This window comes from Phocoena phocoena, chromosome 14, assembly GCF_963924675.1.
Source record: "Phocoena phocoena chromosome 14, mPhoPho1.1, whole genome shotgun sequence".
Classification (NCBI taxonomy): domain Eukaryota; kingdom Metazoa; phylum Chordata; class Mammalia; order Artiodactyla; family Phocoenidae; genus Phocoena; species Phocoena phocoena.
In genome coordinates, this window is record NC_089232.1 from 59,429,433 (window position 1) to 59,443,287 (window position 13,855).

The following is a 13,855-nucleotide window of genomic DNA, read 5'->3' on the forward strand; positions in this document are numbered from 1 at the left end:
CTGATGGTACCAGTAATGCTTGCCTCATAGAGGTATTTTATAGATTAAATGAAATTATGAACAGGTATTATCATTTTTAATTATGCTCTCATTCTTCAGTTTCTTCTTAGACTTGATTGGAGTAATAATCATGATGGTTATCATTTATTGCCATGTGCCAGCCCCTGGGCTAAATACTTTATCTATATTATCTGTAATCATGAAAAAATGCCAGGAAGAGACCTTTACTTTACAGCAGAGGAAACTGAGGATCGAAGAGGTTACTTAACTTTCTCAGGGTCATAAAACCAAGTGGCATAGCTGGGGTTTGAACTCCAGAGTTGGTGTTCTTTTCACTAAGTGACACTGATGCTCATGTACCCAGTTCAGATAATTACATCTGAGGATGAATATGGATTGGAAGGGTCATTATTTCCCTCTCACATTCATGAGGGACAGCTGTCCCTTGCTTCAGAGAACAATGGACACCTAATATTAAGCAGCAAGCTGGATGGAAACCCATCTGCCCACAGTGTTCCATATGGAGCAAGTGCCTTTCAAGATGTCCACAATTTTCAACATGAGTTCAGCACGGCTGTGTCGGAGAGGCGTGCACCCACGTCCGGGGTGCTACTAGTATTAGCCTCAAGGAACCCTTGATGTTCATGATTTGATCTCCTTTATAAGATGTAATTCAATGACTCTGGCATATCAGCTTTGTATATAAATAAAATTTCCCTGCCAATCAATAATTCAGAGTCCCTCTTCTTTTTTTTTTTTTTTTTTTTTTTTGCGGTACGCGGGCCTCTCACCGTCGTGGCCTCCCCCGTTGCGGAGCACAGGCTCCGGACGCGCAGGCTCAGCTGCCATGGCTCATGGGCCCAGTCGCTCCGCGGCATGTGGGATCTTCCCGGACCCGTACGAACCCGTGTCCCCTGCATCGGCAGGCGGACTCTCAACCACTGCGCCACCAGGGAAGCCCCAGAGTCCCTCTTCTTGTTCACAGCTACTCCAGCAAGAACTTTGATTTCCCTCCTTCCTTGCAAAAAAATTTCCTCTTTGGCCCCTCCCTCAAAATGGTAATCCCAAAGAAAGCCAAAGCCAATGTGGCAAATCGGTTTGTTAGCCACAGCCACTGTACAACTTCTGGGATCAATCAGTGGCCACTGCCCCCGAGGTCAGTGAGAGGCGCCTGCAAGTCCACCAAGAGATGCCTATGATTGGATTAAGCTCACTAGTGCTCCCAACGCTGCCAGGGAATTTCCCAGCTTTGTTCTTCTTTTTGTCTACTGGCCCCTGAAGCAGTCCTGCCTGTGCCCAGATCTGGTCTCACATAGCCTTCTGGAAATGGCTCATTCATCTTCTGTCAACCATTCTTGGACAAAAAAGCACATCTCTTCACACAAAGGAGCAATGGTATGCAAACATGGTGGTTACCTTAAATTATATTTCCAGTAAACACATCACTGAAAGGATAAGGTCTACAAAGATGCAGTTTGCCCCTAACACAACCTTTTTCATCCTCAGAGAGCATTTTATCTTTTAGCCACAGCAATATTCAACGTCTTTTCTATGGTGGTCACTGTTTTATATTTGTTTACCTGTTCCCCTACTCTCACCCTGCCCTATCCATCTGATGCCCCTAAATCAAGGTAATAGTTTCCATTAATAGATACTCAAATCTCTAGCTCTTACAGGGGAGAAGATTCCTTCTATATTACACCATTTCCATAAAGGTGAAAAAGATCCTAGGGTTGGTTCCAGTCACATCTCATATCCCCAGTACCCTGTGCTTTCCTTCCCTAGAAGACTCAGAAAGAAAGTCTCTCTGAGGTAGGCTCCATCATATTTTGGACTACCTCCTTAATTTCTGCCACAAAGATGATGCTCATGGTTTGCCTTGTACCTACCCTACCCCAGCTCTGGAACTAGCTGTTTCTCCAATGACTCCACTTCTTTTTAGAAGGGAATAGTATTAGAGATCAAGAGTGGGCACTAGGTATGATCATTACTACCCGGGTGTCGTTGCTTAGGCCTTTTCTGTGGACAGAGCTAGGAAATATATGCATGTATATACACATCTGTACATATGCAACACATATACATGAATGTTTACACTTGCATACACACACATATTCATACATATTTTAGAAACCTTTGGTCAGTATCAACACCTCCAATTTAATCCATCCCATATAGTTTATCTTACCTCCCCCTTTTGTTATTTGTATGTCCCTTCTTTCCCATCAAGAACGCTGGCTCTCAACAATAAAACACACTTACTCATTTGTTTACTTCTATAAAACGTTGAAAATAGGTTCAGAATTGCTTTGCCCATACCTCTACAAAAACAAGCCTACTAAAAAGAGTTCAGGACTTGTTTGCTGTTCTCCCTCCACCCTGACCAGGACCAAGAAATATTTGTAGTTCAATACTATGTTTGTAGGTTACTTGGATTAGTTGGCTTTCTTTTCTTCCCTCTTCAGTTTGGTTCTGTTATTCATTTAAATACTGTTAACATTTATTTGGTTTGCTTTCAGTTTTAGTACCCCCTTCCTTTTCTTGTTGATTTAATTTTATTTTTTTTATCATGTAGAACATGTTTCCAAAAGTCAACACGACATAAAAAGGTGTACTGTGTTCTGTGTTACTTCTATCTTATTCCCCCCACTCCCAACTCCTTGGAGGCCACGAACTTTACTATTTAACCTCGCCGAGTTTCTTTTTGGATAGGCAAGTAGATATTGTATGTTTCCTTATTCCTCTCACACAAAAGGTAGGCTCTACATAGGCTCTTTTGCAGTTTGGCTTTTTCACTTAAGAATGTCTCTTGGAAATCACTGTATGTCAGTTCATAGAGATCTTCCTCTTCTTTCTTTACAGTTAAAAAGTGCTCATCGTGAGAAATTATCATAGTTTATTTAACCGATCACCTACACTTGGATATTTAGATAGTTTCCAATATTTTGCAACTGCAAATAATGCTGCAGTGAATAACCTTCTGCAAAAAAAATTTTTTTTTGATTATTGGAGTTGTATCTTCAGGGTTAATGCCCAGAAGTGAGATTGGCATGTCGAAGTGTAAATGGGAATGAAATTTGTTGGATGTTGCCAAGTTCTTCTCCATAGGGGTTATACCATTTTGCATTCCCAGCGAGAATGCAATGTAGGAGAGTGCCTGCATTCCCCCATATCCTTGCCAACAGAGTGTAATCGTAAGCTTTTGAATTTTTGCCAACCTGACGGGTGAGAAATGGTGTCTCAGTGTTGTTTTAATTTGCATTTCTCTTGTTATGAGTAAAACTGAACCTTTTTTCATGTTTAAGGTCCACTTTGCTAATTCTTTTTGGTGAATTGCCTGTGGATGTCTTTGCCCAATTATTAATAGGATTTAAAAAATTTTTAAGTTATTTGGTAGAAATAGCTTTTAATACAATTTACATTAACTGAAAGCAGAATCCCAAAGACCTGGCTGTGGATAAGCTATGGATTCTGCCCTCCAGGAATTCACAGTCTATAAGCTGGGCTTCCCTGGTGGGGCAGTGGTTGAGAGTCTGCCTGCTGATGCAGGGGACGTGGGTTCGTGTCCCGGTCTGGGAAGATCCCACATGCCGCGGAGCGGCTGGGCCCGTGAGCCATGGCCGCTGAGCCTGCGCGTCCGGAGCCTGTGCTCTACAACGGGAGAGGCCACAACAGTGAGAGGCCCACGTACCAGAAAAAATGAACAAAGACAAAAAACCACAGTCTATAAGCTGAACACTATTAGGGTGGATATGAGCATAATATCTGGACCCAGATTGCCTGCCTTCAAATGCCAGTCCTGCCACTTAAGCAAGTTTTTCACCACTTGGTGCCTCAGTTTCTCTATCTGTAAGATGAGAATAGCATTAGCATTTACCGCTTAGGATTACTGTTAGGATTAAATGACTTACCATATGTAAAGTACTTTAAGCAGTAAACATTCCATAAATGTTGGCTATTTTAGAGCCAAGAAAATGCTCTCAATATGTTGATTTGATCCCATAAGAATCCTGTTATATAGTTAGTTATAAAAATGAGGACCTGGAAGTTTAAAAACATTAGGTGAATCAGTGGTAGAATCAGGTTGTAACCCATTCATTCATTCATTCATTCGTTTATTCATTCATTTATTCTACAACTATTTTTTGAGACCCTGTTATGTACTAGGCACTGGCTTAGGTGCTGGAGATATAGCCTGAACAAGACAGATATTTGAGCTCTTGGATGCTCACTTTTTTGTGGTGGGGCGGCCTGTGTGGGTGTGGAAAGAAACAAAAACCAAGGAAACCAATTTTGTCTGTCTTGTTTGTCCTTGTCTGTTCAGCACACACAACAGTGTCAAAATTCTTTTGTTAAATGAAAGAATAAAGGAATAAATGACAGAGTAGTGAAAAATGAGGCTTGATGCATAGGTAGGGCCCAAATCATGAAAGGTCTTAACTATTTTGAAGAGCTTGGACTTTATCCTGAGCAGAGAAATCACATGAATAGATTTGCATCTAAGAAAACTCAAGCCAGTCTGTGTGGAGGACCCACAGGAGAAGGGGGAACAGCAGGGAGGTTGTTGTAATAAGTCCAGTGGGAGATAATGGGGTCTGAATCAAGAGGGAAGTTGAGGGGATGGAGAGGAGGTGAGCTGGAGGGAAATTTAGAAGTCAGAATTGACTTCACTGGGACTTGATGGGTGTAGAGGGAGGGAGAAGTCTGCAGTAACACTGAGGTTTCACTGTGATAAGAAATTGAAGAGGGATGGCTGACGGGGGAAAATGGAGGAAGGCCTTTTAAACATAGGGATTTGAGGTGACCATGGGACAACGCTCAATCTCTTGACTGTATTTGCGTTTGGCTTCTTTACACTCCATGGAGTCAGGAGATTTGGACCTGTCAGGGCACTGTAGTAGCATATGGGATAAACTGTCTGATAGTGGAACGGACACTGGTTAGGAGGTCACTTGACTAGTAGTGCAGCCTTAACCCTCTGGGGGTCCCTAATGGGGTGTGCTCAGGGCTAAGTTAACTGCTAACTTGTAACTGGAAGTTTATTCTTTGATGGCAAAAATACTCATCTTTGCATTTTGTCTCACACCTTAGATGATACCCTGCATAAAGCAGACTGTGGCAATATTAAATAGATGCCTCATAGGGAGATTATGAAAGGAAATCCATCATCAAGCAGGGCTTATGGCTTGGGGCTTAGGTTGTCCCGGGGCATCAATCCAGGATGCAGGGACTTAGGAAGTCCGGGAGGAGCTCCAAATCCCTTTCCATGAATACAGAAAACAGATGAATAAACAGCCCCCAAAACCCCTCTAGAATGGCACCTTGCAAGCTTTGGTGACACACAGTGCTTTTCCAGAGGTCATGCTGGATGAAAGTCTGTGAGAAGACCTGCACAAGGCAGCGATTTGGACACCTGGACACATGCCTTTACCAGAGAGAAGGAATTTCTAGTGCAGCTGGTGATAATGGAAAAAATCCAAAAGAATAGGGGCCATGTTTCACAGAAGCTTCCACAGGCAGATATTTATTTTTAAAAGTGACCTGAACTTTCTATAGGATGTCACTGGATCCCCACAAGAAGGTTCATCACAGTTAGGAAAGGACCAGCTACAATTCATTTTCTGATTAGAGTGCTTTCTGGTTTGAACCTGTAAGGGGCTAGGAGCAGCAGGGGAAGGGTGTGCACAGTAAGAAGACAGGAGGAGGGCCTCATAAGTAGAAGGAAGCTATGCCAAACAAAGCATAGGATGGTCTCTAGATGGGAAACAATATTAGAGACCTGTGCAAAGAAAGATCAAAAGGAAAAGCAGGGCACCAGCAATAGCTTGGGAGTGCGGGGCGGGGGGGAGCGAAGGAGGGAGGGGGGAGAATAGCAGAGGAGGAGGTAAAAAGGAGAGAAGGAAAGGAGCATGAAAGCAACCTCACGTGCAGTGCACGAGTCAACGATTATGGAGAAGAGCCGCAAAGAGAATTGGGTTACTCGATTGGGAAGGAGGGACTTGGTTCTCTGGAGAGCCCTTCGGCTTTTACACAGACCCGCTCAGCGCTAAGGGGGTGTGGTCCTGGGCTTACGGCAGTAGGAGTGTGAGACGATTGCGGTGGAGGCGCCGCCCAATTTCTCCCCAAGGTGGAAGGCTGGGAAAACCGAGCGGCAGGCTGCAAGGCAAGCAGGGCGGAGGCGGAGCGAGGGCGCCGAGGGGCGGGACGAGGGAGGGCGTGGGGAGGAAAAGGAGGCCCTGGTGAGGGCGGCACTAGGACCCGCCGGCGCCCCGCCGGCTCCCGGGAGGTTGATAAAGCGGCGGCGGCGTTTGACGTCAGTGGGGAGTTAATTTTAAATCGGTACAAGATGGCGGAGGGGGACGAGGCAGCGCGGAGGCAGCAGTCGCACGAGGGGCTGCGGCGCCGGAGGCGAACCAGCGACCCAAACACCGGGGTTAACCACGTCTCGTCCACAACCCTCCTAGGTACGGGCCGGCGAGGTGTAGGCTGCAGGGCCCGGGTGGGGAGAGGGCGCGGGCCGCTCGGGCTCGCTGGCACCGGCCGCAGGCTGTGGGGTCGTCGTCCGCCGCTGGGTCGGCTCTCCTCCAGCCGCCGCGTCTGGCCGCCGCGCCTAGCCCCCGCCGCGCCCCCGAGCTCCCGCGGCGCGCGGCCTGAAAGGGCGGTCCTCCGGCCGCGGCTCCCGCAGCTGTCGGGTGCACGGGCGGCGCGCGCGTCTGCGCCCGGCCCGGCCCCCTGCCTTCCCGCCCGCCGCGTGGTTGTAGCGGCGTCCTCCCCCCCAGAGGGGGCGGCCTGGAGCAGGGGTCGCAGACCCGGGGCGCGGGGAGGTTGGCGGCGGCGCGGGGAGGTCCTAGGGAGCTCCGGGCGACCTGTCACCCGGCCGGCACTCGCTGTTCTCTGTCCTTCGCGCGGAAAGGGAGGAAGGGTTAACCAGGTCGTGATGGGCCCAGCAGAGGAGGAGGACGCGCAGCTCGCGGGGGGAGGAGACACCTCGCTGCCAGGTTGGAAGGTTCTCCAGACACCCTTCCAGGAGGGAACCGCGGTCCGCAGGCCAGGGTTGTGTCCGGGGGCTCGGATTCCGGGGACCCTCGGTTGCCGAACCCATTCATGCGGATAGCGCGTGTTTAGGATGCAAGTTCAGATTTAATTATCAAAACTGGGGTTATGAGCTGTTTACTAATATTGAGATAACAGTAAGGCCCGATCGGACTGAAAGTGTCGGTGGTGTGAAGTCACCTGATCCTTCGCTCCCCGGTTTTGCTGAATGTGAGCTCCTACTGTACGTGTACAAGGAGCGCCCCTGTCCCCTGGAAGACGCATTTGCCTTGGCGGCGGAGTGTTGTGTGTCCCTCTCACTCACAACGCCCTATTTTTAGGAGTTTAGCATTTGATCCTTCACTGTGGTGTGAAGTGAACGCCTGAAATCCTGATTGAGAATTTTGATGTTACTTAAAGACATAAAGTTTTTCCAAGGCTTATAAATAGTAAAAGCCTACGGTTAGGTAAGTATGGCCATGGCATAGATAAGAGTTTATTAACTATACTAAGTATGAACTGTGTTTTTCAAATTTCTCTCCACAATCTGATAAAGGTTTTGTGAGGTAAAATGTAAAACATTTTGATAAAAGACTCACTTTAAAAGAAAAGTTTATGTGAAATGTACTTCGTCATTCATGGTAGACCTTGGACGTGTGGAACGTATGTCAGAGGTGATGACAAACTGTAAGTTTTGCTAAGGGAAAAGAACAGGAAATAAAGCTGATTTTATTATTGCTTGCCAACCAAAGCACTTGACAGAACTGTTTACACAGAAGAAAATGCTGCCAGAGGAGAGAGGTTTGCCTTAGACCTACTCTGGTTGGAATTCTCAAGTAATAAGTTGTTCTGGAATGCTGATGGATTGGTTAATTTAGCTCTTTTGGACCCTGGAGAGGGAGGGTTGTGCGTATTTATTTACTTATCTACTTATGCCGTTTTAGATGTAGTTTCAAAGCGTTTTATGTGTTTGCCTTATTAGGAAAAGCATTGCTTTATGACTCAGGGTTATGAACATCGTTTTTAGGCTGTGGCACAGTGAGAAGAGATGCTATTCTTTTTTTAAAAAATTAATTAATTAATTTATTGGCCGAGTTGGGTCTTTGTTGCTGCGTGTGGGCTTTCTCTAGTTGCGGCGAGGGGGCTACTCTTCATTGTGGTGGTGGGCTTCTCATTGCAGTGGCTTCTCTCGTTGTGGAGCACGAGCTCTAGAGCGCAGCCTCAGTAGTTGTGGCGCACAGGCTTAGTTGCTCTGTGGCATGTGGGATCGTCCCGGACCAGGACTCAAACCCATGTCCCCTGCATTGGCAAGCAGATTCTTAACTACTGCGCCACCGGGGAAGCCCCGAGATGCTATTCTTAAGACTTGATAAATAGGGGTCATCATTTATTAAATGCTCCGTCTGCTACTCACAGGTTTTTGTTTTTGTGTGTGTGTGTGGAGTTAGTCCTTCACTTGATAGCCATTCCTATCAAACGACTGCCTAAAATAGTCCCTCTTCCTGCTCATTTGCTCTGAGTCACCCATTAATACATTAAAAACAAAGTGAACTTTTTGAGATTTGTGTTTAAAGTAAGAGGGCTGTGAATGAGTAGGGACTCATCTGATTTTGGCTGTAGAAACTCTTTGTCTCCCTCTGCTTTCTGGATAAAGTCATAAGAGTTGAGTTGGGGTGAGTCAGGTGCCACTCCAGTAGTTTCGTCTTAGGAAGATGCTTTGTGTCTCTTAAAAGGAAGTGCTTACGCTTTCTAGGGTTATATTGTAAGACCTTTATAAAGCACTTATGAACTCTTCTAATGACTTTGTCGGATGCCAAGAATCTGTGGATATGATTAAGTATTTAGTAAAGTGTTTTGAAATCCTTTGAAATTCTTTATTTGGGGAAGAAAGAGCTTCCTTACAGTAAAGCGGTACTTCTTATAGGGCAAATAAACCATGAGTTAAAATGAGATTCTGGCCTTAAGTCCAAGGCACCTATTTTTGGATTCATTTTTAGTTTACCTCTGTGTTTTAACTTTAGGATAAAGTTTTTGAGTATTCACAAGTGAAAGTAACTTTCTTGAAATCGTTAGACTGTTTCCAAAATTGTGTCTTTTCCATTCATCTGCTATTAAGCAGCTGCTAAGAGTATACCTGGAGGACTGTCATGTAGTTTGATGCTGGAGTTCAAGACATATTTAAAATTGTGAGACCTAGTAGTAAGATACATTTTAAAAAGTTGTTTATGCTCAATTGGAAGACCTTTTTGACACACAGGATTGTAAGCAAAACTGTTTGGCAGGCTGTCAAAGAGCCAGAAATGTAAGGGATGGGAATAGAAGTTAAACTTTTTTGTAGTAGTGATTTATAGCTTTACAGAAGGAGTTTTTTCCAGAGTGGGTGCAGGGAAACAGTTTTTCTTTTTTTCTTTTTTTTTTTTAAGTGTAAACATATTCTGATTGTCTAGCCATTTTACAGTTGTATTGTTTACTCTTTTGGGTATTATTTAACTTAAGGAAGAGAGATGTGAATATAGAATAACTAAACTTGATCCCCCAATTAATTCATTACTCATGTAAGTTTCTTCCTATCCTTTACTCTTTCACCACCCATAATACAGAAGAACTGTTGAGGGTTTTCTTCATAGCTTTAAAAGTGGATATCCAGAAAAAAAGACCAACCTGAAAATATGTCAGTAGGATAATACTTTTTTTTTTTTTTAAACATCTTTATTGGGGTATAACTGCTTTACAGTGGTGTGTTAGTTTCTGCTTTATAACAAAGTGAATCAGTTATACATATGTTCCCATAATTAGGATAATACTTGATACTTTATAAAGCACTTTAAACACCTTGCTTTGATTTTATTCTTAAAACCTTCCTGTGAGGGAATTAAGTTATTCCCATTGAAGGGAGTGATTGTGACTGGTCTACAGTCACAGAAACTACTCAGAGGTACTCTTACTGCTCCTCACCAGACTTGGAGGAGGGTGGGGGCCTTTCTTCATTGCAAATTATTACATATCATTAGAGATGACTGGGTAAAACTGTTGAATGAAGTCTGAAATCATACTAATGAGAAGATGGGACAGTTAAAAAGTAAAGATAGGGCAGGTCACTAAGTGGAGTGGGAAATTTTAAAGAAGGCAAAAGATGGATACTGTAGAAAGAAGTAGAAGAATTAATAAAGTAGGCTTTGGGGTTAATCTGGGCAATACAAGTAGAATCTAGGGGATTCCCTTGCTAAGGTACCAGTTTAATAAAATTATTTGTATAACTTGTATTTCTGTGATTGGCATCAAAATAAGCAGTAACTAATAACTTGGGGAAATGTGTAACTGACGTTATTTATCTAGGCTCTGTAGCACATTTTACCTGCTTATTGTGTAATACTCTGATTGTGAGGGTAGTGTTTCTTTAATCACAGGGAATCAAGATCGTGTAGTGGAAAAAGAATGAGGAATCAAAAGCTGAGTGACTTGGTTTAAACTCTTTGAGCTTGAAACCCCTCACATACAGTAGTGATGATAATTCCATAAGGGCTGTAGGGGGAACAAATGAGGTGATAGGGTACAAGTGTTCTGTAAATTGTAAGACACAGTAATATGTATGTAAGAATGTGCCAGTTTGACTACTTGTTCTATTATATATGTGTATATTTGCAATCAGAAAGTCTCTTCTAATTTTTTTTCCCTATAATGTGGACAAAGGTTTAATGTGGGTGAGGATGGTGGGTAGATTTTTAACTTTATCTGTAAAATGCTGATAACGTGTTCATGATTAGAGTTATTGTATTAAATGTGATTAAAATGCTTAACCCAATGGCAAACATTCTATTTGATGGTACTTACTACTATAATATGTGGTTATTTAAGAGATTTTGAACTAAACATTTAATTTTTAAAATAAGTGATTTAAAAGGTCTCTGTTCAGTTTTTTTTTTTTTTTAAAGAAGATGTTGGGGGTAGGAGTTTATTAATTAATTATTTTTTGCTGTGTTGGGTCTTAGTTTCTGTGCGAGGGCTTTCTCTTGGGGGCCACTCTTCATCGCGGTGCGGGGGCCTCTCACTATCGTGGCCTCTCTTGTTGTGGAGCACAGGCTCCAGACGTGCAGGCTCAGTAGTTGTGGCTCACAGGCCTAGCTGCTCCGCGGCATGTGGGATCGTCCCAGACCAGGGCTCAAACCCGTGTCCCCTGCATTAGCAGGCAGATTCTCAACCACTGCGCCACCAGGGAAGCCCGTTTTATTCAGTTTTTATAAGATAAAAACAAGCATTCACGCTTGTCAGCTATCTTTATTTTAATAAACTTGAATCATTTAATCATGTGGCAAAATAGTCTTTCAGTTACAGGATTCAATGTGAATTAATTTCTTAGTTAAGGTCATGGCAGTTTTCCAGTAGGGTTTTCAAACAGTAAAGGTACAAAATCTAATTTACGTCTCTTATGCACAAGAATGCCTAAAAAAGTGATTGACTTGAAACCACACTAATCGTGAATCCCATAAAAAGCTTTTTTTCCCCTTCATGTAATGGTCATTTATGGAAGAGTCATGGACTAAAGACTTAATTTTGAGTACTGTAAACTTCCTATGGCCTTCAGAATGGAATAACATTTTTTCCTTCCTGATGGTTAATATCTACCCTAGCAAGCTTGTAGGTCTTTTTTTGGGTTATTAAATAGATAATAATCTATGAAGGCACTTTAGAAACTTTAAAGCCTTCTACAAAGAAACTCTGTAAAGGGGGTGAAATTGGCACATTCAGCGAGCTGCTCTTTTTGTTATTTGAATGAATGGGTTTATGAGATATTAAAAGCTGGATTAAGTTCACTTTTATTGAAATGGTGGGGGGGAAGTTGAATTTTGAATGATAAGTTGGAGAGAAATTTTGGCACGAAAATCACCCCTCTTCTTAGTTTTTTTGACAAAACAGTTATTAATCATCAGAAAATGCTGTTTTATAGCCCTTTAATTTTAAGGTAGATTTGACAATGTGAGCAGGCTATGTGGAATTTTTGTTTAGAGTCAAGAAGCTTTTTATTGCATACACTTGGATATTGTTTCTCAAAAAATTCTGACGTAGGCTAAAAGTTCTTGTGAAGGTTGAGCAATGTACCAGATAACAAATGTCTTACAACTGGATATTAAGACAGAAATTTACTGCCTTTTAAGTTACAGCTAAACTTGTGATTTAACAGGACTTGTGATCACAGCTCTTAACCTAATTGAGTAATACGGTAATTTATGCTTTGTTATAAAAGTTTAAAATTTAATTCCAAAAGCAGTAAATCTTTGTAGACACTTTGGAAAATACAAATAAAGGAAAAAAGAAGAGAGTAGAAATCATACCAACTAGTGGTAACCACTGCTAACATTTTAGTATACATCATTTTTAAAATGCATAGTTTAATTTTTCCTAGATTAGGATCTTACTGTAATTTTGTAATTTACTTTTTCATTTCATATTGCATTTCTCTATATGATTAAATCTCTACAACATGATTTTTTAAATGGCATTATTCTGCTACTTAACTAATCTTCCTTTTGGTTATGGAATTGTTTCTCGTGAATAATGCCAGCTAAGCATCTTTATAGATAAACCTTGACATATAGGGTAAGGTCTTAAAAGTAGATTTCTGGGTCACATGGCCTTTACATTTTCAAAATTGAAGACGTGCATCAGCAAATCCATTCAAAAAGGTTGTATCCATTTATTCTGTCTCCATTAAGGTTAGATTTGTGCTTGTTCACAAGTGGGTGTTAATTAAAAATAAATGCCAACACATAGGAAAAATGGGGATCTCACTGTTTGTTTCATTTGCATTTCTTCAATTACAGTTGATGTTGAAATTTTAATATGGTAATTGAACGTGAATTCTTTTTTAAATTATATTTTTGTATTCTTTGACCAGCTCTCAGTGTTTCTTTTATCTTTGTGAAAACTCTTTTGTATACAAGAAATTCTTTTTTATGTCTGTTTTTTTAACAAACATGAATAGTATGTTTTAAAAATGGTATATTTATTATTATATTATTTGTATATTATTTATTATTTAAAAAATAGTATACTAGTATATAAAAAATAGAATAGTTTGTTTTAAAAAATATTTAAAATGGTTCCATATGGGTGTTTTTCTTAAATAAATTGGCAACTCTCAACTTAATAACTTAGTGCTAGTCTCTTTTGAATATTTAGGTATGCTGTTGGGAGTTTCTTTTCTCTTTTTCTGTTTTTATTGTTTTAAATTCTTTGTGAGATGTTGAATATTTATTCCTGTCTCTTTATAATGCCAGAGTATGGGCATCTGCTTCAGTGCCCAGTAGTGTGGTAGAAGTTTCCAAGCTGAGGAGCTGGGTTCAGATCACCACCACCACCACCAAGCTTTGGCTTCCTTAACAAAAAAATCTACTTTAGAAATTTAAGGTTAAAAGATAGTGTCTTAAAACACCTGACGTGTATTGAGCGTACAAAGGAAGTTATTCCTTCTCAAGGGTAAAGGAGAACGTGAAGGGGCTGAGATTAGTTGTCTTTTGGGAGTAAAGAGATGGAGTAGGACAGGCAGATGGAGGACCATACTTGGACAAAGAACTACCTTTTTTGTCCCCTTGATGTTATGTTGCTGTATTGAGCACCTACCTTGTAAAAGGGCTTCTTCTCTGTTGCTTGTAATTAATACCTACATAGAAAAGTGTAGAACAGATCCCTGTTTCTAAGCTTTTATGTAGATGGGAGATCAGATAGACCTTATGCATATTTGTGAGTAAAGTTTATCATTAAGTTTATAATTTCAGAAGTAGAAAGTAATGTGTGTTAATATTGTTGAGCAAGACTTCATGGGGGA

At 41.8% G+C, this 13,855-nt stretch overlaps 1 protein-coding gene across 3 annotated transcripts in view; it reads left to right on the forward strand.

Annotated features, from left to right (window-relative positions):
* Positions 1-6,322: 6,322 nt before the first annotated feature.
* The window catches only part of ATL2 (atlastin GTPase 2), a 62,953-nt gene continuing 55,420 nt past the window's right edge, over positions 6,323-13,855 (forward strand). For 2 of the 3 annotated variants that reach the window (XM_065890662.1, XM_065890664.1), the window contains exon 1: positions 6,347-6,464. In XM_065890662.1, the coding sequence (XP_065746734.1) occupies positions 6,347-6,464 (118 nt within the window). Of the gene's footprint in view, positions 6,465-13,855 lie in introns of all 3 variants that reach the window. The other variant, XM_065890663.1, reaches the window with a different exon arrangement.